Below are 26,879 nucleotides of genomic sequence, written 5' to 3' on the forward strand. Positions count from 1 at the left end.
CATCAAGCTATCTCCAGTTTAGAGGCTATTCTCGTATCCTTCCGGCAAAGGGTTGGTGTGGGGGTTGTGAAACAAACTGTGGTTTCCATCTCCCCAGGGGAAGGGCTTACTTCTAATCCTCAGATGAGCATAAGGAGTGAACTCTGGGTGGCCATGCTCTTCCAAGTGCTGAAGGTGAGCCTGCTCTTTCTTGAAAGAGCTGTATGTGACAACGCCAATACTTGGAAAGGCTACAAAGATTGATATCAATTTCCATGTGGCCATCGTTTTCAGAGCGTGAGTTTCTTCTTCGGCCCATTCTTTTGCGAATGTACTTTGTAACCTTCTCAAAGATCCTTGAGAGAACTGGTTGAGGCGACGGACACCAAATCTCAGAATAGAGGCCATGTTTTTTCTCTAGGTTTTCTCCTTGTTACTGAGGTCAGAGGTGAGTGACACTGTGGGTTATTTAGAAAATCACACATGTTCTCTAGCTAGCTCTCTTGTGGTTGGTTTTTTTCTGCTCCAGAAAGATAAAGGTTGAAAGTAAGGTGATTATCCAATATCTCTAACTGTGGATTAACTACAAGATGCGTGGTTCATACTGGTGATGATCACTATGAATAATTGTTTTTGTGCACATTCAATAATTGTGTGAATAAAATAGCTGATCTTTGAGATCTGATTTGGGTATCTATGTGTGTGTGTGTGTGGATCCCCACAGGGGTAGACAACCACCAAGAGATGGTTATGACTTGTTGCATGACTTGCTGTCTATCGAGGCATAGCCGCACAAGAAATGCAGTAAAGCTGTCTGTGTGTATTCCAGTGGTATCTGCTCAACAGTTGCAAAACTAACTGCTTCTATAGGCTCTAGCCACGTTCTCTTCGGATTTTGATTCATGGATTTGCAAACGGATTTTGATTCATGGATTTGCAAACTGAATCTCTCTCTCTCTCTCTCTCTCTCTCTCTCTCTCTCTCTCTCTCTCTCTCTCTCTCTCTAGTTATTTTACTTACAGTGAAGGCTTTTGCAGTCTCTTCAGAAATGTTTGTAGCATTATCTGTTCGCACTGAAACGCTAGCTATTTGTTAGCTACATGTACAAGAGTGAGAAAAAAACTGCCAGAAGCAGCAGCCATTGCGAACTTTAAACTTTAACCTCTCTAGCTCAGCAGATCCTTCCAATACATTGACAGGAAATGCACTACCGTGTATATCTTCTAATTTATTGGACACTTCTAATTAGCCCGGACACTTTTTGGGGGAATTTTGTTCTAATACAGCTGACACTCTGTGCTTTAAATATCCGGACAATACCTTGAAAATTTGAGATACATTCCAAGTAACGTAGCTTTATAGCCAGCAAGAGTGCTGCAGGTTAGTAGCTTTTGAGTTTCAGATAAGCTAGTGCAACTATTCAGTCGCACGTTGTTCTATTACACTTAGCTAACTCGCATGCAGCTGCTTGCTTGTTCGGACACTTCGCGTGCTCTATAAAAATCGGTTCCAATTATACCCAGACAATTTAATTATTTTTTGGTGTCCGATAACATAATACTGTATATATAATTGTAATCAAACATACCGTATAGCGGGTAATTTTCGGGGGACAAAATATTCGTGGTTCAGCAATATTGAGACATTTCGTGGGTAATATTTTCGTGGTAGCTGCTTGCACTGCAGGTAAAGGTAGGCAAGGTCGCTTCATTCGTGGGTAAAATATTCGTGGTCAGACCTCCAATCACGAAAACCACGAATATTTTGGCCCACGAAAATTACCTGCTATACAGTACATCTTCTATCACCTGTAGCCATCACATATATTTTCCTCTTCCATAACACTCCGTTACTTTTTCAAAAGCAATTCATGCCTTGAGGCATTAGCTTGTGATTTTCTTTTCTCCGGTACTTTTGCTAAGCCCAGAATATTTCAACACTACTTTTAAGCCATGTACACTTACGTTATAGTATATTATTAACTTTAACTATATTGCGTTGCGTAATGCGCAATTGGCCACAAGTGTGTCACACGTAAATAATGCTAACCATTAGTGTCAGGAAGGCCCTATTTGGACCAACTGTATACGCTATTCACTGGTTGCTCTTAGCTTTAGTGAAGGTACTTGTAGTTATAGTGTCTCTCCTATGGTAGATGTGGCCCACTGGTGGTGGCTACTACTGGCCTCAAGCTGCTTCCAACAATCCAACCCCTCAACAGAGCAGTAAGTGCACGTATAATTTTGGTGTTCCTCACACATGTACATGTACAGACATTACTTGTATTGAGCTCATTGTTAACATACATAATAATGTGATCGCTGTCTACTGTATCCTTGTGTTGCATGTACATGACTGTATAAATGTAATCCCCATCTTTAATTTAATAGATCCTTCAGACTGGGCTGCCAAGGCTGTTCAATGGGCTCAGCAGAAGACTGTTCACGAGCAAGCCTATCAACAGCATATGCAGGTACAACAGCAGCAATATTTAATGGCTGCTCAACAACAGATGGCCCCTGCCCAACAGTACGCACATTCGCAGAGGGCCCCTGCCCAACAGTACGCACATTCGTACTCTCAATCCCTGCCACCTGCTCAGATGTCCATTCCACAGCAAGTGCCAATACAGCCTGCACAACCTCCAGTTCCTGCACAGGCCACACCACCATTGTTTGCTCCTGCTCAGCAACCTACTCTACCAAAAGCGGCTAATCCATCTGAATTAGGACCGGGACATATTGACTTCAAGCCACCTATGAGTAAACAATCTAGCTACTACAGTGGTTCAGGCGGGGGAAGTTTTGAACGCCAGCCTCCAGGAAGGCATTTTTCACCAAGAGACACACACGAAAACTATCGATATCCTGGTCCTCCGAGAAGCGAAATGAGACCAAGAATGCCTCAACATCCTAGTCCAAGGGAGAGGGGACCACCCCCTCGTCAGAGGGGCTTTAGCCAACCTCGGAGTCAATCTCCTGGAGGCTTTGTGCAAAACACTTACAACGACGCTCCTGTCCATGAAGACTACCAACGCACTGAGTCTAATGCAGAAACACAATGGAACGAAAAAGATGAAACTGTCGTTAAAATGCGTAGAGCTGATATTGATGACTCGTTGTATGGTGAGCATCCTGATAATCCTCCAACATTTCTCCAAGACGAATCTCACCCAAAACCTACAAGTTCAAGCAAAACTGAGAAGCTGAAACCAGCCATGAATTTGAGCTCTGGAATGAGCCAACGTGATAAAGAAGATGAACACTTATATGCCAACACAGGAATGACTAAATCAAGTGCACCCACAGTGGCTAGTCCTAGTATAAACAGAGAAGGTGTGGGAGTCATTCCTGGTTTAGGAGAGCCTCTCAGCAAAGCTTCTCCCATCCTCCCCGTGCAAGAAGAAGAAAAAGCAAAAGCAAAATCAGCCAATGCTGAGAATATGTTAGCGTCTCTAGGGAAGCTGATGACTGAGCTGCAGGGATTAAAGGGGCTTACCTCTAGCCTACAGCTGCTCAATGCATTACCTCAAGTAAAAAAAGATAAAAGTGACCAGGCTCTGTCTGAAGAGGCCAACAAAAAAGCTGCTGCTCTGCTTGCCAATGAAAGCGATAGTGATGGAGAGTCACAGGTGTGTTTTGTGTTTACACACAGGTTGCCTGTATACTAGCCTCATGTAGGATTTGTCATAATAATTTATAACACCCGCATGTGGCTGCATTGTATTGTATATGGCTGCATTGATTTGTCATAATGATTTATAACACCCGCATGTGGCTGCAGGTATACACTATAGTGTATACCTACAGCCACATGCTGGTGCACATTGTTGTCCTAACACATTATGCATGCTGTGACATGCTGTGACACGTTATTACCCTAGGCCGTGCTGCACGTTATTACCCTAGGCCGTGCTGCGGCCAGCGGGTATAGTAGTCTATTGGTTTGTTTGTCTGTTGTGTATTCTGAGTTTACTCACCTGGATATCATAGCGCTGTGTTTACAGCATGGATAGCCTTCACATAAATAGTTATGCCTCGGTGCTCAAGCGCAAGCGAGGTATACGGTAGTGTGTTTGTGTGTGTGTGTGTGTGTAGACTGTTACAGCAGCTCAAGGATCAATGAAATATAGCCTTCTAGTCATGTTTTCTTGGATTCGTATTCATGGATTTGCAAAATAAAGCTTTGTTCTCGAGTTATGCCTAGTTTTGCTTAGTTGGAATGCCATTGCAGCCTTTTCAGAAGAGTCCGAAGCAAAACTTGTTCACTGAGTGTTGCTACTCTACTTAGTAGTTAGCTCTGCACTAGAACGCTAGCTATTGGTAGCTGCAAGAGTGAGAAGAGAGCTGCAAGGCTCTGTGACTTGCAGCCATTAATTTTAGACTTGAACTTTTGGCATCGATTGTTTTTAACAACAATCATCGTCGATTATCACCCACTCTTTGAGTTTCCCTGTGATTTTGTATTCTGCATGCAGCAAAATTAAAAATGTTCATCATGATATTATAATCGATGTGTGTATAAAAGCTAGCTATTAGTAGCTTTATGTTATGTAGCTTTGGCACCTCCACCGAGGCATCAGCACCCGCCCGCGGTGCTTTCATTTTAATAGTGGCAGATTTTTATAATAAAGCTTCATTGTCGAATAAAAGCGAACTTGCACGTTGAGCTAGCTACACACTGTGGCCTTTTATTCAAGGCACTTACTTGTAGCTGAAGTGATCTCGTACCAGGCCTAAACAATGGAAAAGGGTCACTAAAGTAGAAAGCTAGAATTGTGACTGGTTTATTGCCTGGGGAGCCTTCTTTACTGACTCTGCAAGGAGCCATACTTCTCTACGACTCCAGCCTTCTTTGCTGTGATCCTAGTCCAAATCTTAGTCCACAGTGCATGTCTCATGTACCACTAAAACTTTGTTCTCAAATGTTTCATCATGCCTCCTGAGTCCACTCTGGTTTTATTGTTCCTGAGTTGCTGTGCTAGACAAGTCGGTCATATATACTACATGCACTCACTCCTCTGGTTTCTGGTTTCTTTATAATCATGTCACCAGCCAAGGGTTAGCACTTCAGTGCTCCAGTTTTTTGGTTTGCCTGCATGCATGACCTACATGTATAATAAGTATGTTCTTTATTATTTTTTATGTTGGTCTGGTTAGACACACTACAGAATAGGCAACCCTACTCCGGCGCAGACAGTGCATGCAGATAAAGAGCCTTCTCAAACAGGAGACGCTAGAGAGTTTGATGGCTACAATGTGACACCTCAGGTCTACAACACCTACTCACAGCAAGGGGACTATCCAGAACATACTGATTACAGGGGTAGAAACGAGTATTCCCATGACTACAACAAGAGCTATGACAATAGAGAATCTGGCTATTCTGACCCCAAACGACCAGAATACTACCCGCCGGAAAGAAATCGCTTGGAGGACCGTGAAGTGTATCAGGAGAAAGGAAATTGGAGCGACTCGCGTGATTTTGATATTCGTCAGAGGTATCAGGACCAGGAGCGCCCTGCTGGTGACAGATATCCTCCCATCGATGGCCCACCTATGAGGGAGGCGAGATTCTCACCCGAGCCCCCTCCTATGAGAGAGAGGTACCAGGCAAATGAACGGAGGGATGATAGATACCCCACATTGCCCAGTACTAGTCCATCTATTTCGGATCAAAGGTATCAGGGGGAAGAGTACAGGAGACCTCCCCCTGTTGCGGATGATTACAGCTATGTAGGACAAGGATCATCCCACACAGAGGGTAAGTTGTTGCGTGCATGATGTACGTGACGTACAGATAGCAATTGCAATAAATGTTTTTCTCTCTATGCCTCTAGAACACTATCGTGAGCCTAGCCGTCCACTAGCATCTCAGATAGAAAGCTTTGACTATGGCCATGGGGGAGCCCCTGCTATCGTTGACTACAATCATGGGAAAAAAAGCACGGGTTCTGAGTCCCATTTCATTGGACAAAGATCAACAGGTTTTCCCCTCCCTCCTGAGCCCAGCTTTCCTGGCTACCCCGGCGTGGGTGGCTACAGCTTCTCTCCTGGCACCATGCCATTCTTTCCCGCTGTAGTAGATTCGGCCCAGGCTGCCCTTATTGCTGCAGCGTACACTGCACAAGCTGGTAAGTGCTTTCTCTGTTCATCAGTATATGTGTGTATACATGGCAATACGGCAGTACCACTAATAATTATGTAGTTTTAGTTCATGTGGACATGTTCAACATAACTAACGATTTGTTATTGTATAGTGCTGACCAATTTAGTAGTTATATACATGTATGTATCTGCTCAATTAGGCCCATTTTCACACCTTATAACATTGCAAAAATTATGCTGAATGTACGTACATGTATAATTATATGTTCAATATAGGGGAGGCTAAGCGTAAAGTTTTGCCTACCTGGCTAAGAGATGAACTGGAGAAGATGGAGGCCAAGAGACAGAAGGAGATGGAAAAAGAGACGGAGGAAAATAAGAAGCAAGCAGGAGTGGGACGTGCCACATGGAGGGATGAGGTTGATTCTGACGAAGATGAGGCAAGCAAAGAAGAAGAGAGGAAAGGAAGGAGCAAACGATCATACAGACAAAAATCTCCCTCCCCGAAGAGGGTAAGTTATACGATACCACTGTATTAAGAGTAGACAACTTATGTTCCTTTTTGGATTCTCCTCTTCTATAGAGCACTGAACAAAAGTCCCCACCAATCAAGCGCAAGAAATTCAAATTAATGGAGGATGACGAGGAGAAAGAAATTGCTAAGGTAGACTGTAGAGCTTGTACTTGTTCACCTGAGTCTGATTCTGTCATTAACCCGAGGCGCGTGGGCGGCCACGGGTTATAGTAGTCTGTCTGTTTGTCTGTTTGTTTGTAACAAGTATATCTACTCACCTGGATGCCATAGCACTGCATTTACAGCATAGATAGTCTTCACACAACAATATCTTGGTTTAAATAGTGGCAGATTTTGATGTTAAAGCTTCTTTGTCGAGCAAAAGCTAAGAAGCTTAAACTTGCCACGTGGCCTTGAGTCAAGGTACGGGATCACTTCAGCTGAAAATACGTAGTCAAGGCTTGATTATGTATTTTCAGCTGAAGTGATCCCGTACCAGGAACAATTGTCAAGAAAGTAGAATTGTGACTGGTTGTTGACTGACTCTGGATCCTATACGTACTCCAGCCTGGAAGGAGCCATACTTCTCTTAGTCTAAGACTCCAGGCTTCTTTGCTGTGATCCCAGTCCATAGTGCATGTCTCATGCATGTACGTTGTTAGTTTAGTTTTATTGCTCTTGAGTTGCTGTGCTAGCGCATGCTAGTCATGCATGCTACATGCACTGCATTATGACTCTTCTGGTTTCTTTATTATCATGTCACCAGCCGAGGGTTTGCACTTTAGTGCTCTAGTTGATAACTTTGTTGCCATTATTAGATTATGAAGATACGTCGAATGTTGACTGAGATACTGCTAGAAGTTACTGACCAGGAAATAGACGTTGTTGCAAATGAAGTGTTGGAAGAAGAAAAAAGTAAGAAACATCAGTGGGTTCAGTCATTTACATGTACGTTTGTTCATTATTCCATTACGATTGTGCATAATAATAGCTTTTTTGGGCTGCGTTTACCTACTTTTGCCTACTTTTATAAGTATTTGACAATGAGTTGATGTCTCTTTTGTACATGTGAAGAGCCTAAGTTGTCTTTTGCTTTCAAGAACACTGCAACTAGTCAGGCAGACTCCGGCGAGAATGTGTTGGGTAAGAAATGCTAGTTATAATTAACTGTGCACATGCATTTATTTAGCGAATGTACTTGTAGTGGTCAAATCCACCCTGTATACCAAGTAGTAGTACCGTATAGCGGGTAATTTTTGTGTGGTAAATGTTCGTTATTTTGTTGGCAAGCTGACCTCCACGAAACATAGGCGTGGTTTAACGGAATGCAGGCAATGAAATCGAACGAAAATCACCGTGTTCGAGTTCAACAAATTTTTACCCCATGAAAATTACCCGCTATACGTTAGTTAACATTTTCCTGCTGTAAATTTTTAAATTAGCTCTTACATACATTATACATGTACATTTTACGTGCATTTTACTTTTCCCTCAATGATTTGTGTCTTATTACATCACAGCTGGAATGAGTATGTATAACTCAGGGAGTGAATCTGACCAAGAGCCCGAAGACAAGAAGAAACGCAAATCCGACGAGAAGAAACACAGTGGCCCTGTCTTAGATTCGCTAGATGTTGCTAAGGCGTTTTCAGGTACTGTTGTCAACCCGACGGTCCCTATTCCCCCTCCTTCCAAGGAGCACCGAGAATGGGCAGACAAGCTGCTCTCAGACCTAACCCCTCGCTCCCGTAAAGATAGCTCAAGGAAGTACGGCAAAAGTGAGGAGAAGCGCTCTCACTCTGACCGACGATCTTCTCAAGGGGAATACCACAAAAGTTCACACAAAAAAAGCAGTCGAGACAAGGAAAAAGAATCTTCTTCGAAAAGCAAGGGTACATCTCATAGCCGTTCCAAGTCTTCTGATACACCCACTAGTAGCAAAAGGTCAGCCTCTAAGGGCATGTCCCATTCTCCTCCTCCTCCATCTGGACCAAGTTTAGCGACAGGCTTCACCGTACCTAAATCCATTAGGGGGAGGTCTCGATCCCCTGGCAAAGGAAACCCAACAAAAAGGAAAAGCCGTCGCTCAAAGTCAGGATCTTTCTCCCCTCCTCTACGCAAGGTCTCGTACAAAAAGGATCGAAGTCGCAGCAGGTCCCCTCCTCCTAATACTCAACGGTGAGTACCGTAGTACTATATAGAAATTTATGTGTGACACTAACTAATGCTATTATGTACAAGCTGCTCGGAACAATAATCAGCATTTAGTCTAAGCCTGTATAATCCAATAGCATAAATAACCACGTGTTTTATGATCGCCCAAAAAGCATAATTAATTTTATGCTTGTACAATTTTTTTAGCACATACGTGTACATACCGTGTAAAATTATAAAGTGCATGCTCTCCAGGCTATAGAGCCTTTTGAGCTGTTATCATGTAGCCGTTTGAAAGCTTTACAAGATTACATGCGTGGGTTGTGTATACGTATAATTATATATACTTAAGGTGACATATTTTCACAGGTAGATTTGTTTGCATTTTTACAGTTTTGTACATTTTGCTGGTATAATTTTTGCAAAATGTCGATCTGGATACATTAAACAAGAGGGCAGCCATTTATTTGCGAGTACTAATTTTTGCAATTTTACTCGAAATAGCAGAAATTAATACACGCGAAAATATGTCACCTTAAGGTAGACCAGGAAATTATGAGGTCTCCAAATTTATTTAAAGGGCCCCAAAATCATTGGAAATCGGCCATGCACTAATTCCCGTATACCCTTCCAGTAAATAGGAAATTACTTTTCCTCTGGTTTTGCTGAGAGAATTTTCATGTAGGGATTCGCAAATGATTAACTAATATATATTCGGTACATGTGATTGTGATGTATAATTATGTATAGGTATCAAGGAAAAAGTGTGTCAGCAGGATTTCAAAGCATGCAGAAATCAAATTGGAGTGAACCCAGGTACTGCTGTGTGTAAATTACACATTCTTTTGCATGCATGTCGATTAATTCTGTAGGCACCAAAAGAAGGCCAGTCAAGAGGGTCAAAACAAATCAAATTGGAGTGAACCACGGTACACTATGCATGTAACATATGTAAAACAGAACATTGTACTGTACAAATTGAGAATTATTACTCTTTCTCTCTCTTGTAGACCCCCTCGACCGAGCCTCCGAATTGTCTCTACAAGAAAATAACTCTACGAGGATCAACCTCGGCTGTTACTGATCAAAATTTATACCAACCTGTTCTTTATTCTAATATAAAGCCTTTTCTTGAGTTAATCATGCCCTTGACACACACGTGTTAGTTACTCGGTAGCCAGTATGTATAGTGATCCTGCTCTAAAACATGTGCGCGTTAATTGACTAATCATGTAGATATAATAAGGGTATGTATATTATTATTGTGGATAGGGGGACGGTGATGAAAACGAAAAGTGGCCACCTCAAATTAATTTTTGTTTTAGAAAACAGCGACAGAAAGTTTACAATGACATTGAATTTCACAGTTTTCCTGTAAATATAGCTGTCTGTACAAAAAAATTGAGTTACAGTTTTCCTACTATAATTGTAGCGGTCTGTATACGTCTAATCAGATCTATGAACTATCTCGGGGGGGGGGGGGGGTGTTGAAATTACCACTAGTATAATTATAAGACTGAATTAGTAAAACTTTTGTTCTCTAGTTGAATATTAATTATTCGCTATATTTACAGTACAAAGGACTTTCAGCTTCGCAACTGTGAAAGTCAATGTAAAATGTTTACTATTGCCTACACCCCATGCACAAGTTGTGAACATGGGAAAGGAGTTTTAATGTCTACTAGACACGGTGACCAGGATTATTTTAATTTGTCTATTTTCTGAAAAGAAAAAAACCGTTTCCCACTGTAGCGATTGCAGTTGATACTAAACTTTGATGAGTTGGGTCACATGTTATCGCTAATAAATAATATTATAATTATTGTGAACATAATAAATACAAAATAGAACTCCTATTAATAGTACATTGCTGTGCTATTTGCCGTATCTCTGTTGGCATTTAGCAAATCTTTGTAACGATTGGAAAAAATCTTGATATGTCACCTTCCCGTGGCCCTGGAGTGTTCTGCAGAAGCAAAGCATATCAGGAGTTAGCACAAATTATTATTATTAGTTCCACACACCACAGGAATTGAATCAGATATTATAATTATGGATTTGGGACAAGTGTAATCTGTTCAACCAGACTATAGATAGATGTATACTCGTCAAAGCAACATACTGTATCTCAGTAAGTCTCAGTTGCCATGGAGGGAATCCGAGGGTGCTGGAGGTGCCTCCACAAACCAAGGCCAGATCTGGATCAGGTATGTTGCTGCTCACTGCAAAGAGAACACATGCACTGACAATAATTATATCAGTGTACAAATACCGTACAGCAGGTATATTTCGAGGGTATAAACTTTTGCGGAATAACCGTTAGAAAGGTTTTCGCAGTACATGCTTAATCAGCGAAAACTGCAAACATTTATACCCTCGAAATATACACTCTATACAGTACATATTAAAGCAAACGTACATACTAATTTATCCGTGAGTAAATGACAGTCTACATCTGTTACTCTGATCTGTCGTTTGAGGACTGATGTTGATAATTTTCTAGCTAGCTCAGTCAATCTCTGTCGCCCGTCTTTTGGAGAGAGTACCAGCACTGTGTGACCAGGACATGAGCCTGGAATGGAGAGTAGACTGAATGCTGAAAATGAGTGAACATAATTATATAGAATGGCTCCAGTGCAGCTGATGAGCTGTGTCATTCAGCGAAACACTGTGACTATTTGGAGTGCCCCTCAAAGTCTTGCTAAGAAATGAGAGGCACTTCAAATGCCACTTGTGTCCTGCACAATGAGCCCTATCAATTAGCTTTTAACACAATATTACCATGTTTACTGGCACTAAGCTGTGGTAACTCGGTGACTTCCACCAGAGGCACTGGTGGGCTGAACATCACTTGATGATGCCGAACAATACACTGGCGGAGAGTTATAAGTTTTTCATTGAGAGTATCTGTGAGAATGCAACATAATTTAATATCATGGCTGCCATGAACAGAGGGTGTGCATGTACACTTACCATTGGGGCTGTAGAGGGATACTGTATTGATACCAGATGCCAATGCCCATACAACAAGCCTTGCTAGATCGTCTAAGTTCAATTGTTCTTCTCTACTGTTGACAAGAATGGCAATATGCAGTGGAATCTTGTTCAAAGTATTTGCATCCTCCTGAATAGCCTCTAATTTTGTTCCTTTGTGTTTTAAGACAAATAGCATACTAGTCCATAACCAACCAAGAGCATAACCAACGTAAATCTTGAACATTCTGGAGTAGTGGAGTGTAGACAGTGTAAAACTCAACAGTCCTTCAGTCACACCCATTTTAGTGGTTTCTCCTTAGTTACTTGCTTCCTAAAGGTATCATCAGCTCACAAGAACATGCTGTTGCTTAAAACTCTGCTTTTTTGTCTATCTCCTCTGCATAGCAGATTTATTATAGGGCTGATGAAAACAAGATCTACACGCTGGGGTCAGTTCAATGACCACGTGAAGTTTCCATCCTGTCACAAGCTTGAATGCACTAGCATGTGATAACAATGGCTGCTCTCATCGTGGCCATACGTTCACCTTGCCTGAGAGCTCCCCTTTCTTTGGCTCCCTATGGAGGTATTTCTAGAGCCAACCGAACCAGCACTATAGTGAGTCTATCACATTCCCTTCACTTGTTCTCTTTAATCGTTTTCATGTTAATACGTGCGTTTGTATAATATTCACAGAGTGGTCTTTGGCCTCTACTGTCCAACGTACGTGCACAGAAATGTTACCACAAAACGTGTTCGTACATTGGTAACGTAAGTGATGGTAAGTAAGCGCGGCTTTAATGTCTAATGGATTTCCTCATCCATGCAGCGACCTCTGAAGGGGCATGTACGTCCTGGAGTAAGGTCCTTCCATGGACCTGGTAATGTCACAGGTGAGACAGCAAAGCTAGAAGGATGGAGAATCATTAAAGAGATGTTGAGGCACATTTGGCCGCGGGAGCAACCCTCTCTAAAGGCCAGAGTCGTCATTGCTCTGGGACTCCTAGTTGGAGCAAAGGTGTTTTTATTCCATTATACTACAAATAAATTTACAAAACTTCCCTGTTCAGTTGGCGAATGTCCAAGTGCCATTTTTCTTTAAGTATGCAGTCGACTACTTTAATAATCTTCCATCTCTATCAACCCCAGAAGGAACCATTATCACTATGGGTACAGCCCTTCTACTTGGATGTAAGTGGCAGTATTTGCTATTTGTAATTATAGTTTATATTCGTGTCATTCAGATGGAGCTGCCAGGTTGAGCTCATCTTTTTTTAACGAGCTACGAAATGCTGTTTTTGCCAAAGTTGCTCAGAGCTCCATACGTCGAGTTGCTAAGTCGACTTTTCTCCACCTTCATTCCCTGGACCTCAGCTACCATCTCTCAAAGCAAACAGGAGCCATGTCTAGAGCAGTAGACAGGGGTACCAGGTAAGGTGGCTGTTGTGCCTGTGTCAATCGTATAAGCATGTACCAGTATACTTATTATGCTTCGGTGCGCATGTGCAAGCGAGATATATGGTAGTGTGTGCGTCTAGACTGCTACAGCTGCTCCAGGATCAATGAAGTGTAAGTAAGCGTTTCTATAGGCTTCTAGTCATATTTTGTTGGATTTGGCAAAATATTGCTTTGCCTCGAGTTGAGTTTTGTTTACTCGGAATGTTATTGCAGCCTTTTCAGAAGAGTGCATAGCAAAACTTGTCTATGGAGTGTTGGCTACTCGACATAATTATTAGTTAGCTCTGCACTAGAAGGCTAGCTATTGGTAGCTGCAAGAGTGAGAATAGAGCTGCAAGGCTCTATACTGATGCAGCTATTAATTTTAGACTTGCGAATGATCCTTTTTAGCATCGATCATGGTCGATCATTTCCCACTCTTTGAGTTTCCCTGTGATTACAGAATAGCCTGCATTTCAGCAAAATTAAGAACATTATGATATCTGTGTGTACATGTACATGTATATTAGCAATAGCTAGTAGCTTTATGTAGCTTTGACACATCCACCGAGGCATCAGCACCTGTGGTGCTTTATTAGTATAATATAGTGCCTCAATCATTTATTTTCTTCCTTTAGGGGCATTAATTTTATTCTGTCTGCACTGGTTTTCAACATTTTCCCAACTGCCTTGGAAGTCTCAATGGTGTCTGGAATCCTGGTATGTGCCTGTACTAGGCCTTTTGCCAGTCTCTAACATTTCTTGCCTCAACATTGCTTGACCCAGGCTTACAAGTTTGGCCCATCCTATGCTGCCCTCGCAGTGGGTACAATCACTCTCTACGGTGCCCTCACTCTTTGGATCACTCAATGGAGGTTAGTTTCTTCAATAAAGAATGAATTTTATCTTCACATTTATATGGCATATACACACCATTCCCACAGAACTAAGTTCCGGGTTGACATGAACAAAGCTGATAATGAGGCAGGATCCAAATCCATTGACTCACTCATCAACTTTGAGACAGTGAAGGTTGGTCATGGCACACTGCATACATTTTTAACCACAGTAACTAAGTTGTATAACAGAAATAGGGGGGACAGCCCTCAGCACTTGGTATTCTTTCTTGATGAATTTGTTGTAATAGGGAGCATGAACCTACATGTATTACATGAGTATGGGAGCTTATAGGTAGAAATCCTATAAATAGTTGTTAGGGAAAGTTAATTAGTAAGCGTACATTATATGTACTGTATTTACTTGATTAAACGCCCAGGCGTTTATCTCCTAGCAACATCTGTAGAGGGAGATGTTACAGAGGGGGCGTTTAAACGAGATGGGCGCTTATTCGAAACGGGCGTTTATTGTTATATTACTTCAAACTCTTGCACAGTAGCTATTCTTGGCTGCTGCCACAGCTCTCAGCTTAAATCTTAAGTCGTAGGAGTGGTGTTTCTCCCTCTGTACCGGTATCTCTCTCTTTGCCGTCATGAATAGTATCTATTATTCTATGCTGCCATGCTTGCAACCACGTGCTACTTCAGCTCCACCCATAGTGCCACGCCCCATACATAGGCGATTATTTAAGATGGACGTTTATTGACAAAGACAGAGCTTTACCATGGGCGTTTAAACGAGATGGGGGTTTAATCAAGTAAATACGGTATGTAATAATAATATACATGTATATTACAGTGCATACATTTTACAAATGTGTTGCTAAAACTCTCTTAGAAGAGTTTTTGATAGTACTATCAAAAATCTAGCTTGCTAAAAATTAGTATCTGGGTGTGCACAAGGTTCACACTTTGCTTTGAATAGGAGGCATTCACGGTTGGCAAGTATGGTTAAAACTGATACTCTCATTAAAGTGGCATGCTCCTTCATCTGATGGTTAATATTATTGTTCTGAATTTCCAATAGGCTTTTGAAGTTGTTGTCATATTCTAGGGAAAACTTATTGACATGTTACCAGTTCCAAATTCTTCGAATCGAATTAAACAAGTAACTTTTTCTGCTCGATTGCTATAGCAAGGCATGTCATTGACAAACGAAGGCTAATACCGCCTCGTTGGATTTCTGTTTAATATGCACAAAGCAAAATCATTGAAATCATTTTTTTCATGTACAAACGCTTGTTGGCACCAAAAGTGCATGAGAATGGGTGCTTGTGTTTTTATTAAATGGTAAATTGAGCCAGCAGTGATACAGTTTTACTTTGAATTTTCTTCACTTTAAATCTGTATCGGGTTTGCTGTCTCCTTCTTGTGTCCCTGCATGAATTCTTCATGTTGGATGTTCATACATGTACATGTATATACGATTCTGGATAGTGCTTAATAATTAAAGTAATTACCGGTACGTATTTGTGACACCTTTCTCCTAATTAATGCTGCAGTATTTCAACAATGAGCACTATGAGGCTGAGGTGTACGATAAGATATTGAGCAAGTATCAATCAGCGTCTCTGAAGACCACCACCAGTCTCTCTCTCCTCTCCTTCACACAGAGTGCAGTGTTCAGTGTGGCCCTCACTGCTGTCATGATTATGGCCAGTCAGGGAATCACACAAGGTACAGAGAGTTCCTTAATTGTTATTCGGGCACATTACCCAGTCACTCTTTAGTCTACAGTAGTTTCCTATGGCTTTGAAAAATAATGTATAGTGGGAAGATTTAGCAAATACTTATTATGCCTCAGTGCACATGCACAAGCGAGGTATACAGTAGTGTGTTTGTGTGTCTGTGTGTAGACTGCTACAGCTGCTCAAGGATCAATGAAGTGCAAGTAAGAGTTTCTGTAGGCTTCTAGTCATGTTTTCTTGGATTTTAATTTGTGGATTTGCAAAATAATGCTTCGTTCTCGAGTTATGCCTAGTTTTTGCAGCCTTTTCAGAAGAGCGCGTAGCCAAACTTGTTTACCGAGTGTTGCTACTCTACTTAGTACTTAGCTCTGCACTAGAATTTTAGACTTGGCATCGATCGTTTTTAACAACAATCATGGTCTATCATTACCCACTCCTTGAGTTTGCATGCAGCAAAAGCAAAATTAATTAATGCAAAAATGTTCATCGTGTGTATATAAAAGCTATTAGTAGCTTTGGCATCTCCACCGAGGTAACAGCACCTGCGGTGCTTTCATTAATTAGGGAATGAGGCCAATGGCGGTTTTGATGCGACTTGTTTATTGTGTGGTGTAATTCGACATCTCTACTAATTAACTCACTATACAGTATCCTCATTTTTGGGGGGTTATTAGTTGGTTGATTCTCTCAGATGATGTGAGTTTATGCCAGCTGTTTTCTACATTGTAAGTGAATTTCAGTTTGGAGAACTAAATGAAGCAATTCTAGGTTTTTCAGACTGACACTTATGGTCCACTGAATCTTCTTGTTCAGTACATTTTGCTGTTTGTAATTTATGGTGCTAGCACTTTCTGTCTCCAATGCTTCACCAAGGGTTACCACTAGTTCATAGTTGTCAATGGGATGTATGTTTGTGATGTGGTCTTGTGGTTTGACAGTGCGTAGTTTGTGAATAGAATTTGGAGTGTGTAACTATGCAGTGCAAATAAATGTGTGGTTGGCCCTCGTGGCGCAATGGTAGCGCGTTGGACTTCTAATTCAAAGGTTGTGGGTTCGAGTCCCATCGGGGGTGTTCTTCTTTTTCCTGTTGTGACCATTACATATTTTGATTCCGTAAACTGTTTGGAAGCCCTTGATAATTATAATTATGCTTTGTACAGTGTTTATGTTCTCCTGCATTTTCATAAACCATTGTAACAGGTACTATGACTGTCGGAGACTTGGTAATGGTGAATGGACTTCTTTTTCAGCTCTCCATTCCGCTAAACTTTCTGGGGTCAGTGTACAGAGACATTAGGCAAGCGCTGGTGGACATGCAAAATATGTTCAATCTGCTCAGTCTTCATCCAGGAATAGAGGTGAACTCTTTTCAGAGATAGGTTACAGTAAACACTGTCATTAAAGTTACGGTAAACCATTTGCTCATTATGGCATTCCAGCTCAAACACAATAATTATACTGACAGCTTGCATCTACTCCTGACATAATATTTGACTAATATTGCATGAAATTATTGAAGCTTGATACTTAATTGTTATTCAAACATAAAACACCTAATACTCATGTGCTTATACAGTCACGACATTTATAGTTTCACAAAATTCGGTGACTCTGTCTGTATGCTTACAAACACACGTAGTGCATCATGTATGGGATAGCTAGTTACGTTTAAATGTTCACAGGATAAACCGGGAGCACCAGCGATTCATTGCTGCCCTGAAACTTCTACTGTTACCTTTGAGAATGTGTATTTCGGTTATGACAAGGAAAGAACAATTTTAAACGGACTCAGTTTCCGCGTACCAGCTGGCAAGAAGGTTGCCATCGTAGGAGGAAGTGGTTCAGGGTAAGTTTGTAGTATTACTCACCATTATCTTCCAGGTGACCATCACAGTCAGTCCTGGTTATTTTGCGTAGTTGTGCAGCTGCAGTGTACATTAATAACTAAGTATAGGCCTTAGCGGACTTTGCTTGGAAAAATAGGTGCTCCTAAGTATAATGGAGAATATAATGCTGGGTAAAATTAATATTCTGACGTTGCTGACAAACTATACATGTAGGTACAAACAAGTAAGCGTGAAAGCTTAAAAACACTGTCAGTAATTTGTTTTCTCAACAACAAGAATCTTTTATGAAGAAGACTACAAGTACCTACAGCTGGCCGTTATGTAACACAACTGTACGAACAATTATAGAAAATATGATTTCTATGTTACAATACAATGTAACTACATGTACATGGTTCTATCTCAATTGACTGTCATTCCTGTGTACCGTGGCTATGTCACTCTAGCGTGTAATTAATAGCAGCATAATCGGTGGATAAAAGAAATGAAAAATAGGTCAATGGTCAAGCAAAATTCTCAGGCCTAAATCTATACAGTAGACTCTCGTTAATCCGGCCACCCTTGGGACAGTGCAGCTCGGCCGGAATAGCGAATAGGCCGCATTTCAGAAAATAGCCGCTGCTAAAAAAACGACTTTACCTCAAATCTAGTGACTAAATTTTGGGTTCTGTCTTGAGGATAATGAAGGGTAATGAATCATTATGCTCTCTATTCAAACCACACCCAAAATGTCATATCCAGCCGTAATAAATATTCACCTAGTTTGGGGCCAGCCTCTTTCGCAGTCCCTTTTTTTTTATTCTTTGTCACAAGGAACTGGAGGAACAAAGAAAGAAAGAAATGACAAAGAACAGAAAAATGAGGGCCTGCAAAGGAGGCTAGTTCGGGGCAGCCAGTACTGGCCAATATACGGAATAATAGTGAGCTAGTGGCCGCATTTCAGGACAAGTTTTATGGAGTAAACATCTAGTTGGCAATCCATGCCAAACCAAATGGCCGGTATATCGAGATGGCCATACTTTAGAGAGCCAGAATAACTACTTGATTTTTTTGCTCGTAACTATTGTCTGTCTTAATTGCAGTAAATCTACTATTGTGAGGCTCCTATATCGATTTTATGATCCAATGGAAGGCCGTGTCCTGATTGGGGACCAAGACATCAAAGACTTGAGTTTGACCAGTGTGAGAAAGACAATAGGAGTGGTGCCCCAGGACTCCGTACTTTTCCACAACTCCATCTACTACAATGTAGCATATGGGAGACTTAATGCCAGCAGAGATGAGGTGATGGACACCATCAAACTGGCCGATTTGCAGACAGCCATTGAGCACATGCCAAACAAGTACGAAACACAAGTTGGAGAGAGGGGACTTAAGTTATCAGGTAAGCCTAAATATTTCGGACCCGTCCCTTGGAGTTCTAGTTATTATAAGGGTAATGTTATTGCGTTAAAATTATTATAGTATGCAATAAAATAATTATGAGCAATCGCAAGGCCCTGACACAATAGATTTACTGATTATACGTGTAGGTGGAGAAAAGCAGAGAGTAGCCATTGCAAGAGCCGTGTTAAAAGGATCTCCCATCTTGGTTTATGATGAAGCGACGTCATCCCTGGATTCTATTACAGAACAGGTGATTCATACATACATGTAGTTGTAACACTAGCTGTTATAATTATGTATGGGTATTATTGTTAACCAGTATAATTATAATTATGTTTCTCTCCGTATAGAATATTTTGTCTGCTATGCAAGAAATAATTCGAGGAAAGACATCAATTTTTATTGCCCATCGCCTGTCTACTGTTGTTGATGCTGACGAGATTTTTGTCTTGGGAGAAGGAAAAGTGATTGAACATGGCAGTCACTCAGAGCTTATCTCAAGCCCAAGCTCACTGTACTCTGAGCTCTGGGCAAGACAATACACGCAAGGGTTTCCCTAAAAATTGGAGCTAAATGAAAATAATGACAATTAGGTAACAAATTCTCAGTTATTAATGATCACTGTCGCACGTACATTTTTATACACAAACAAATTAATGAGTATTTGGATTTGTTCCTGTGTATGTTCAAATGAGCTATTCAACACCAAGTACTGACGAGAGCATGGCGTTCGAAATAGGCCACTTAGTTGTGGGGGGCTGGGCAGTGTGGGACCTGCGTTGCTTCTCGATCGGAGGGAGGTGAACAGTGTCTGGGATGACATGCCATGGGGGTCTGGAGCCTTGCAGTGAGAGCAGTTGCATCTCATAACGACCAGCTTGACCTCCAACTCCCTGAAGGTAACAAAATGAATATTACGAATTGCTGAACTTCTAGCTGGTTTTGCATGGTCATTGGAGATAAGAAGCAGTATTTCTGTACCTTACTGACGAGTTATCAGTGCATATATAGAGTGTTTACTAACATAACAACACATGAACTATACTCTAGTCCAGCTAATTCTGGTCCAACAGACACAGTTAGTCAGGTGCTATACATAAGCTTAGCAAAGCCCTATAGGTAGCCATATAGTATCTATGCGTAAGCAAAGAACCCTGCTATGTGAATGATGACGCGTGTCTGGCATACACGTACTCCTAATAGATCTGTACAGTACTCACTTTGTCAGAAGTACACTTCATGACATCAACCAATGAGGGTAATTCGTCTCCTTGGTTAAAACGCAGTCCCCTACCAGTAGACATGCCGTACAAGTCACTCATGGCCTGAATATCCCTGCTCTGAGCCTCAGAGACAGTTCTTATAAACTGGATATTCTTGCGCTCTAACGCATCAGTCTCCTTTCTCAGTGATTCCAATACCCTCCTCATGTGGTCAATCTGTGGTGGAATTGTTTCTCTCAAATGTGAATTCGGTTTGTATAATTATTTATTACCTGTTTACTTAACCAAATGTTATCCATGAACTCTGATTTCGTGTCCTTATCGAGGTTACTCATAATAAACTCAGTTCCTTTTTTGGTTTGACTTGCTTGAACGTTCAAAACCTTCCTATCCACCTCCCACTTCACCTTTTGAAGTGTCTTTGATAACTCGTCTGCATAATTTGCTTGACTGAAAAAGTTTGAATGAGTATATACATGCAGCGCACACCTTGAAGCTGTCTCTCTTTATATCCAAAACTGTCCATGTCAGTATGCATTTCTGTTATGTACTCACTCCTCTTCCCACGAATGTTATCCTGGTGTGATACTCCGTAATGATGTATAAACAAAACTTAGAATACCTTGTAATTGGTCCACTTCTTCACTTCCTCATTCACAATGAGTAGCTCCTGGTCAATTTCTTTGATCCTAGACTCCAACTCTGTACAGATTAAATGGAAACCATACATTTGCCACATTACACCCGGATCGATATGAAATTTAGGTTACCAAAGACAACTATAAGGTTATAAAAATTAACTTGAGAGGGATTAGCGGGATATAAACTTAGTATCAAAACATCTACTGTATGAGAATAAAGTGTCCAGATAATTCGAAGTGTCCAATTATTTGGACCGCCTAAAGAGTATAATTATACACAGCACATAAATTCTAACCTTTTACGTCTGAAAGACCTCTTTGTTGCAGATCTAGTGTTTCCTTGAGAACTGATTCTATCTCGTCCCGTTCCACCTTTTCCACTGAATCAATGCCATTTTGTAGCTTCCGAGCTTCTTCAACCAGTTCCTTGTAATGAGAGACTTGCTGCTTTTTCAACTGATAATTCTGGAGAAATACATGAACACCATTATTTTGCTGCCTTTGCGAACAAGCCAAAAAATTGACCCTTTGCGATTGCATTCTGGCAACGATCGTGTTTTGCGATTTTATTTTTGCGAATTGATCAACCCTTGCAAAGTTTGTTGCTTGCAAAACATTCTAGTAATACGGTATAGTAGCTACAGGCCCTAAGCTCCCTATACATACAAGTTTGAGCCCATAGTCTTTCGTCAAAATGCAGTAAGCAACAAGTTAGCTGAGCTACCATTCAGTGTGATAGCCACAGGTCCAAATTCTACGGGAATTAATGTGTTTAACATTACACCATTCAGTGTCAAAATGGAAATTATGTGCTCAAACTCGGTATGTATAATAATTATAATAATTATAGGAAATGCATGAGTTGCTCGAAGTTGAAAGCGGTTTTCTTTAACACCTCAAGCACCAAACCAAGCATAAACGAGTTAAAGGAGTGCTATAAACAAAGTAGAATATAAGTTGTGTGAGTATCCGGGATAAACTGGACGATACCGGTATACCATAATTATTATGTCCGCGAACATTGACAATTCACTTTGCCTTACCCTTGCCTCTTGTTCATAATTTTTGTCCTTGAAACCTTCAGCTTCTTCCTCACAGAGACAAACTGCTTCCTCCTTACCATGAATCCTGCACAATATACATTGTTATTAGAAATAGCTGCTTAGCCTAGGTTGCTAAAGCCTTACTGGAACGTAAGTAAGGCTTCGACAGCTCCTTCTCTGGTCTGTTCCAGATTTGGAGGAGGAGGAAGCTTCCCCTCATCTCCACTCTTCTTTCCTTTCCCTCCCTTTTTCTTCTTTTTTCCAGCCATCTAGCTTGACAGTCAGGAAGAAAGACTACACAGACTAATTGACAGCTATAGCTAGCTACAGACTAGACATTACATGTATGTGTATGTTTGCACTTGCCTAAAAATGGGAGTGGCTCGATCACCATGTCCACGTCGAAAGAGGTTCACGCATGCGCATTAAGAAATGTGGGGTGTGTCTGCTGGGTGTCTGTGTTTAGTGGGTGGGGCCCATATCAATCACATGAACTCAGCGAAGATGGCGGCTGATGAGGCGAAAGGAGTAGACACAAAAAGACTGGATTTCAAGAAGCAGAGCTTGGATGATGCTTATGCTGCACCAGCAAATTTGTTAGAGATTGAAATTTGTGATCCACAAGAACATGGGCTTGGTACAAGGCAGCGTTTCATTGACTATGAAATCAAGATGCGGGTATGTTTTGCTGTATGATTATTTATAGCTAGCTAGTCCAGCGTAGGTTGTCAAAAATCAAGTTGTGGTGAGAATATCGAATGCATTTTTCATTTCACATAATTATTTTTTACAACATACAGACTAACATTCCGATATTCAAGATAAAGGAATCTTCTGTGAGACGTAGGTACAGAGACTTTGAGTGGCTCAAGAAAGAACTTGAGAGAGATAGTAAGGTGTGTATACATTGTAAATTAAACAGTAAAATGACCATTGTTATTTCTGTGCAGATTGTAGTCCCACCACTGCCAGGAAAAGCTATAAAGAGACAACTTCCTTTCAGGGGAGATGATGGTCAGTGAGTATTGTACGGTCTCCATAATAATTATTAGCATTAAAAATGTACAGGTATATTTGAAGATGAATTCATTGAGGAAAGAAGAAAAGGTTTGGAAGAATTCGTTAACAAGTGAGTATGGTGCCATAACTATAACTATGTATCCACCTACTTTAGCTAGCTACATTGCTAGCTAGATGTTTACTGCACAAAACTCACCCAATATGCGTATACAGTAGACTCTCGCTATTCCGGCTCTCTGAAGTACGGCCACCTCGATATACCGGTCATTTGGCTCGGCACAGAATGCTAGCTATATGTTTACTGCACAAAACTCACCCTGAAGTACGGCTACTCGCTATTCCGTTTACCGGCCAGTGCTGGCTGTCCCAAACAAGGTTTTTTATACGTATATTACGGCCGGATATGACGTTTTGGGTGTGGTTTAGCAAATAAAATTGGATTACACTTAAATAGAGAACAGAATGATTCATTATCCTACATTATCCTCGAGACAAGAACCGCAAAAATACGTTATTAGATTCGAGGTAAGGTCGTTTTTAAGCCGCGGCTATTTCCTGAGCTGCAGCCACCTCACTATTCCGGCCAAGCTGCATGGTCCCAAGGGTGACCGGATTAACGAGAGTCTACTGTACTAGTCAGCCCCAAACAAAGTTATACAGGGTTTTTTGCAGAATCTTTGCAATATCCACAAAAAAGCGTTATATTGCCGCTTTTTTCACAAGATTTGTTTTTGAATTTTGCTTCCTAAGCAGACTTGGCATTTCATCACAATGTGTAAAGATTAGATATCCATATAAGGAACGTTCTACACCCTCTATTTCAAAGATTCTGCAAAACCCTGTATTATACGTTTATTACGGCCAGATATGACGTTTTGGGTGTGGTTTGGCGCAAAATATCATTAAATTCGAGGTAGGATTGTTTTTTAGGCGTATATAGCTACTTTTTGAAATGTAGCCACATCGCTACATATATTCCAGCCAAGCTACTGTCCCAATAGTGGCCGGATTAACGAGAGTCTACTGTACTATAAATTGGCTTCAACTTAACTTGGCTTAAATGTCCATGAAGTTTGTTATGCCCTGCTGTACTGCAATTTCTACTTAGGGAACTCCTAAATATTATTATTATTTGATGTATAATTATACATGTACTTAATTTTGTCATCAAATTCACTACACACAGGATTGCTGGTCACCCCCTAGCACAAAATGAACGGTGTTTACACATGTTCTTACAAGAGCCAGTAGTTGATCGATCTTATGTCCCAGGCAAAGTGCGTAGTAACAACTAGAACTGTCAACACAACACACATCTTGTTTGGTGGGATGAATTGATGTACTCTGTATATAGCTAGCCCACGCTCCCATACGAGCCTTTTTAATTATTGTATGATTGTTTTGATTGTTTGATTAATACTTATTAAGACAATGTGGTAAAAGTTCCATCATTCCGGCATGGTAACACTCATGGGAAGCACAGCTAGTTGTGTCTGATCTAGGGCAGACAATGTCAAATTTGGACAGAAATACTCCTTGGTTCCTCTGTCTCCATTTTCCTTGTAGGTGAAGCCGTCTCCTTTGAAGAGACTTAAAAGTCTTAGCTCACAGTAAAGAAACAATCTTGCCTGCCAAGACTTTTTTGGGTGAGGGAGTGATAAAAAGTGTAAGTAATTGTGAAATGGCGGCAGAGAAAGATCACTACCAGATATGTTCCTTTTGGCATCTAAAAACTTGAATCCAGCCTCCTTTTCAAAGTCACCCACACACTTGTATTGCATTTCATCTAGATGGAAAAGAATATCTTCATAAGCGTCAGGGTAGCATGTTCTCACAGTTGGTAATAATCCATTCCAGGTAGCTGGAACAATATCACCTAAGTGCCGAAGAGCTGACTTGGTGAACAGAATGAGCCAGTACTTAGATTTCTTTTCAACCACCTATAGAATATTATGAATACTCCACAGCGACCATAGTTTATGATTTACAGAATGGAGATGTATATAGATCATGCACTAATTATTGCAATCTTTAGTAGACTCGACTCTGGACCCACCTCGTGATAAATGTATTCATGATCAAACCCCAAACTTTGTAGGCATTCAAAAGTATCCTTCCTGAGAATGATTGAATTGATCGAATCTGGTCCAAATACAAATACTGTCTGTCTCCCAGGAGTATCAGACAAAATCATGGGGGGAGAGGAGCCCTCTGTGTTGCATATCCTACCGTACACCTCATCTGTGCCATCACTATCATCATATGTTGCGGTAGAGCTGTGAACAAGTTGTCTTCCATCACAAATGGAGTGTAAACGCCTAGCTTGTTGGACGACAGCGTCAAAATCCATTTGAGTTGAAGATGTTATGCATGCTATAGTGCTAGTGCAAATCGATCACGAATTATTCTTGTACTTCGACCTTAGCCTTAGGAGCAGGCACATGATTAGCCTCGATCCCAGGCCACATTTCCCACTTCACTTATAGGAAGTGGTGTGCTTCTGGCCTAAGCTTAATAAGGTAGATACCTGTATTATGAGTCAGGGGTATTATGGGTCTCTTTGATAAAATGCTTCCTAAGTTTCAGTATATTTTTTAGATAACCTGATTTTCATAATCCTTAATTGTATTATAGCGTAAATTTTACATCTCCAGACATTAAGCTTAGGTGACTCATTATATTATACCAACATTTACCTTACTGCACATGGAATTAATTGGTAAGTTCAGGCTTTAACTAAACTCTAGGTGTGCCAAGGGTACTGTAGGTACTATATACTAGGTCTAGTAGTGGAATCATTAGCAGTAATTAATTAGTAATTGAGGTCCTTCATGGATCCAAATGCTAATTAAGCAGTAGAGAACTAGACTAGATGAGTAAAATAATCATGTACCGAAGTACCAACTCTTTAAGCCATGGCATCATGCAGTCGCTCCATCAACTATTATTGTTCCCAATATAGGCTATGAAGACATTTTAACACTATTGAAAGTGAATTTGTGTATATTCTGTCACACCATAGATAATTATAATAATTATAGTCGGAGAGTAGACGGACTCGACACTATTTTGATTTGTATAGTGTTTGATAGGATATAAATACCGGTATATGTGTAACCAATTGACATGAGGAACACTAAATGATCATCAATCTCACTAATTTTTATGATAGATTTTCCTCACAAGATAAGATAATAATTATAGAGTTAATGCACAGTATATATACGATTATCAACTAATTATTATGCATCTATCACTACTTATTATCAATTCGTCTTTATAAAAAATTCATATTAAATCATAAAAAAAATTGCTTTGAGTTTTTTTATTTTCCAACATTGTGTAACCCGATTATCTCTCGTGGTTGTGTAGCCTTTGTGTGATAAATCTGAAGGAAAACAACAGTGTTTTACAATACACCCAGATTATCGACCTTGGATTAGATGGGTGACTAGACCCCATCGATTGAGCCCACCTCAATCCTTTTCTTGATAACTATCTAATTATAGATACACTCACCGAATAGTTGCACACTCCAAACAAGCCAGCAAATCCAAGGGATAAGGCTGATAACAAAGGATCTTGTCTGAGCATACTCCCCAAGGTTCTAGCATCTCTACTCACTGCTGATGATTTTTGCCTCTGAAAATGCATTAATACTGTCCTTTGTGGGCCAACAGCAGTGCTGGCAAGCTTTGAGAGTGATCGCAGCATTATTTTCTTGTAGCTTGATATTAAAATTATGCAATGCCATACAATTACTCATTTTATACTCAGCTGTCGGAAAGCCCACAGATTCACACAGGAACTGTGCATGGCTACATGAAAGGATTTTTGACCCTGTTAACCTCAGTATGAATCTTAAGTGTACTCAACAACCATAAACATTGCTACAATGTGGATGTTTTATGGGGGACAGTTTAATCCAAAGGTTAATGTCAGTAGCCTTTGGACTGTGCACCTGTGAC

The 26,879-nt window shown here is 40.7% G+C and overlaps 6 protein-coding genes and 1 non-coding gene across 10 annotated transcripts; 4 read left to right on the plus strand and 3 right to left on the minus strand.

Moving 5' to 3' along the window:
- The first annotated feature begins 48 nt into the window (after window positions 1-48).
- On the plus strand, window positions 49-9,894 carry LOC135350287 (uncharacterized). 2 transcript variants are annotated; one of them, XM_064549031.1, is made up of 13 exons: window positions 49-530; window positions 2,135-2,204; window positions 2,370-3,610; window positions 5,139-5,742; window positions 5,819-6,112; window positions 6,363-6,598; window positions 6,670-6,750; window positions 7,419-7,515; window positions 7,675-7,743; window positions 8,121-8,778; window positions 9,505-9,570; window positions 9,627-9,683; window positions 9,765-9,894. In XM_064549031.1, the coding sequence occupies exons 2-13, from the start codon at window positions 2,135-2,137 to the stop codon at window positions 9,805-9,807; spliced, it is 3,516 nt and encodes a 1,171-aa protein (XP_064405101.1). In that variant the 5' UTR covers window positions 49-530; the 3' UTR covers window positions 9,808-9,894. The 2 variants fall into 2 exon arrangements, with proteins under 2 accessions (XP_064405101.1, XP_064405102.1); XM_064549032.1 differs by having other exon boundaries at window positions 49-525.
- Window positions 9,895-10,541: 647 nt separating this feature from the next.
- On the minus strand, window positions 10,542-12,031 carry LOC135350319 (dehydrodolichyl diphosphate synthase complex subunit nus1-like). Of its 2 annotated transcripts, none has more exons than XM_064549072.1 (5): window positions 11,728-12,031; window positions 11,545-11,661; window positions 11,174-11,326; window positions 10,877-10,976; window positions 10,542-10,720 (listed from the first exon to the last, which is right to left on the minus strand). In XM_064549072.1, the coding sequence occupies exons 1-5, from the start codon at window positions 12,029-12,031 to the stop codon at window positions 10,630-10,632; spliced, it is 765 nt and encodes a 254-aa protein (XP_064405142.1). In that variant the 3' UTR covers window positions 10,542-10,629. The 2 variants fall into 2 exon arrangements, with proteins under 2 accessions (XP_064405142.1, XP_064405141.1); XM_064549071.1 differs by having other exon boundaries at window positions 11,536-11,661.
- A 144-nt stretch (window positions 12,032-12,175) lies between these two features.
- Window positions 12,176-19,663, plus strand: LOC135350293 (iron-sulfur clusters transporter ABCB7, mitochondrial-like). 2 transcript variants are annotated; one of them, XM_064549038.1, is made up of 14 exons: window positions 12,176-12,348; window positions 12,427-12,501; window positions 12,560-12,748; window positions 12,801-12,921; window positions 12,975-13,161; window positions 13,806-13,887; window positions 13,954-14,042; window positions 14,112-14,199; window positions 15,566-15,740; window positions 16,952-17,109; window positions 17,434-17,597; window positions 18,681-18,982; window positions 19,131-19,234; window positions 19,335-19,663. In XM_064549038.1, exons 1-14 carry the CDS (start codon window positions 12,247-12,249, stop codon window positions 19,542-19,544), a joined length of 2,046 nt encoding a protein of 681 aa, XP_064405108.1. In that variant the 5' UTR covers window positions 12,176-12,246; the 3' UTR covers window positions 19,545-19,663. The 2 variants fall into 2 exon arrangements, with proteins under 2 accessions (XP_064405108.1, XP_064405109.1); XM_064549039.1 differs by having other exon boundaries at window positions 12,303-12,348; window positions 12,427-12,511.
- On the plus strand, window positions 16,752-16,823 carry Trnar-ucu (transfer RNA arginine (anticodon UCU)). The gene has a single exon. It is a non-coding gene; the product is annotated as a tRNA-Arg (tRNA).
- Window positions 19,664-19,679: 16 nt separating the features above from the next.
- Window positions 19,680-22,265, minus strand: LOC135350307 (uncharacterized). Its single transcript, XM_064549057.1, has 8 exons — window positions 22,036-22,265; window positions 21,892-21,976; window positions 21,145-21,313; window positions 20,830-20,909; window positions 20,697-20,784; window positions 20,480-20,640; window positions 20,205-20,423; window positions 19,680-19,877 (listed from the first exon to the last, which is right to left on the minus strand). The coding sequence occupies exons 1-8, from the start codon at window positions 22,158-22,160 to the stop codon at window positions 19,680-19,682; spliced, it is 1,125 nt and encodes a 374-aa protein (XP_064405127.1). The 5' UTR covers window positions 22,161-22,265.
- A 90-nt stretch (window positions 22,266-22,355) lies between these two features.
- Window positions 22,356-24,343, plus strand: LOC135350326 (sorting nexin-12-like). Its single transcript, XM_064549079.1, has 5 exons — window positions 22,356-22,569; window positions 22,692-22,787; window positions 22,842-22,905; window positions 22,960-23,020; window positions 24,098-24,343. The coding sequence occupies exons 1-5, from the start codon at window positions 22,381-22,383 to the stop codon at window positions 24,204-24,206; spliced, it is 519 nt and encodes a 172-aa protein (XP_064405149.1). The 5' UTR covers window positions 22,356-22,380; the 3' UTR covers window positions 24,207-24,343.
- LOC135350318 (uncharacterized) lies at window positions 24,084-26,718 on the minus strand. Its single transcript, XM_064549070.1, has 3 exons — window positions 26,431-26,718; window positions 24,968-26,299; window positions 24,084-24,851 (listed from the first exon to the last, which is right to left on the minus strand). The coding sequence occupies exons 2-3, from the start codon at window positions 25,259-25,261 to the stop codon at window positions 24,360-24,362; spliced, it is 786 nt and encodes a 261-aa protein (XP_064405140.1). The 5' UTR covers window positions 25,262-26,299; window positions 26,431-26,718; the 3' UTR covers window positions 24,084-24,359.
- Window positions 26,719-26,879: the final 161 nt, after the last annotated feature.

Source organism: Halichondria panicea, chromosome 16 (assembly GCF_963675165.1).
Source record: "Halichondria panicea chromosome 16, odHalPani1.1, whole genome shotgun sequence".
NCBI classification, from domain to species: Eukaryota; Metazoa; Porifera; class Demospongiae; order Suberitida; family Halichondriidae; genus Halichondria; species Halichondria panicea.

Coding starts and splice junctions, on each gene's coding strand:
- LOC135350318 (XM_064549070.1), bottom strand. CDS start 25,261: ATGGATTTTGACGCTGTCGTCCAACAAGCTAGGCGTTTACACTCCATT. Junction 24,852..24,967: donor ATGAATACATTTATCACGAG/GTGGGTCCAGAG, acceptor AATATTCTATAG/GTGGTTGAAAAGAAATCTAA.
- LOC135350319 (XM_064549071.1), bottom strand. CDS start 12,031: ATGGGTGTGACTGAAGGACTGTTGAGTTTTACACTGTCTACACTCCAC. Junction 11,327..11,535: donor GCTTAGTGCCAGTAAACATG/GTAATATTGTGT, acceptor TCTCCATTCCAG/GCTCATGTCCTGGTCACACA. Junction 10,977..11,173: donor ACTCACGGATAAATTAGTAT/GTACGTTTGCTT, acceptor TTCTCTTTGCAG/TGAGCAGCAACATACCTGAT.
- LOC135350293 (XM_064549038.1), top strand. CDS start 12,247: ATGGCTGCTCTCATCGTGGCCATACGTTCACCTTGCCTGAGAGCTCCC. Junction 18,983..19,130: donor GAGGGGACTTAAGTTATCAG/GTAAGCCTAAAT, acceptor TTATACGTGTAG/GTGGAGAAAAGCAGAGAGTA. Junction 19,235..19,334: donor TGGATTCTATTACAGAACAG/GTGATTCATACA, acceptor CTCTCCGTATAG/AATATTTTGTCTGCTATGCA.
- LOC135350287 (XM_064549031.1), top strand. CDS start 2,135: ATGTGGCCCACTGGTGGTGGCTACTACTGGCCTCAAGCTGCTTCCAAC. Junction 3,611..5,138: donor ATAGTGATGGAGAGTCACAG/GTGTGTTTTGTG, acceptor TGGTCTGGTTAG/ACACACTACAGAATAGGCAA. Junction 7,516..7,674: donor AGTGTTGGAAGAAGAAAAAA/GTAAGAAACATC, acceptor GTACATGTGAAG/AGCCTAAGTTGTCTTTTGCT.
- LOC135350326 (XM_064549079.1), top strand. CDS start 22,381: ATGAACTCAGCGAAGATGGCGGCTGATGAGGCGAAAGGAGTAGACACA. Junction 22,906..22,959: donor TCCTTTCAGGGGAGATGATG/GTCAGTGAGTAT, acceptor AAAAATGTACAG/GTATATTTGAAGATGAATTC. Junction 23,021..24,097: donor TTGGAAGAATTCGTTAACAA/GTGAGTATGGTG, acceptor CACTACACACAG/GATTGCTGGTCACCCCCTAG.
- LOC135350307 (XM_064549057.1), bottom strand. CDS start 22,160: ATGGCTGGAAAAAAGAAGAAAAAGGGAGGGAAAGGAAAGAAGAGTGGA. Junction 20,910..21,144: donor AGGTCTTTCAGACGTAAAAG/GTTAGAATTTAT, acceptor TAATCTGTACAG/AGTTGGAGTCTAGGATCAAA. Junction 20,641..20,696: donor TAAAGAGAGACAGCTTCAAG/GTGTGCGCTGCA, acceptor CAAATTATGCAG/ACGAGTTATCAAAGACACTT.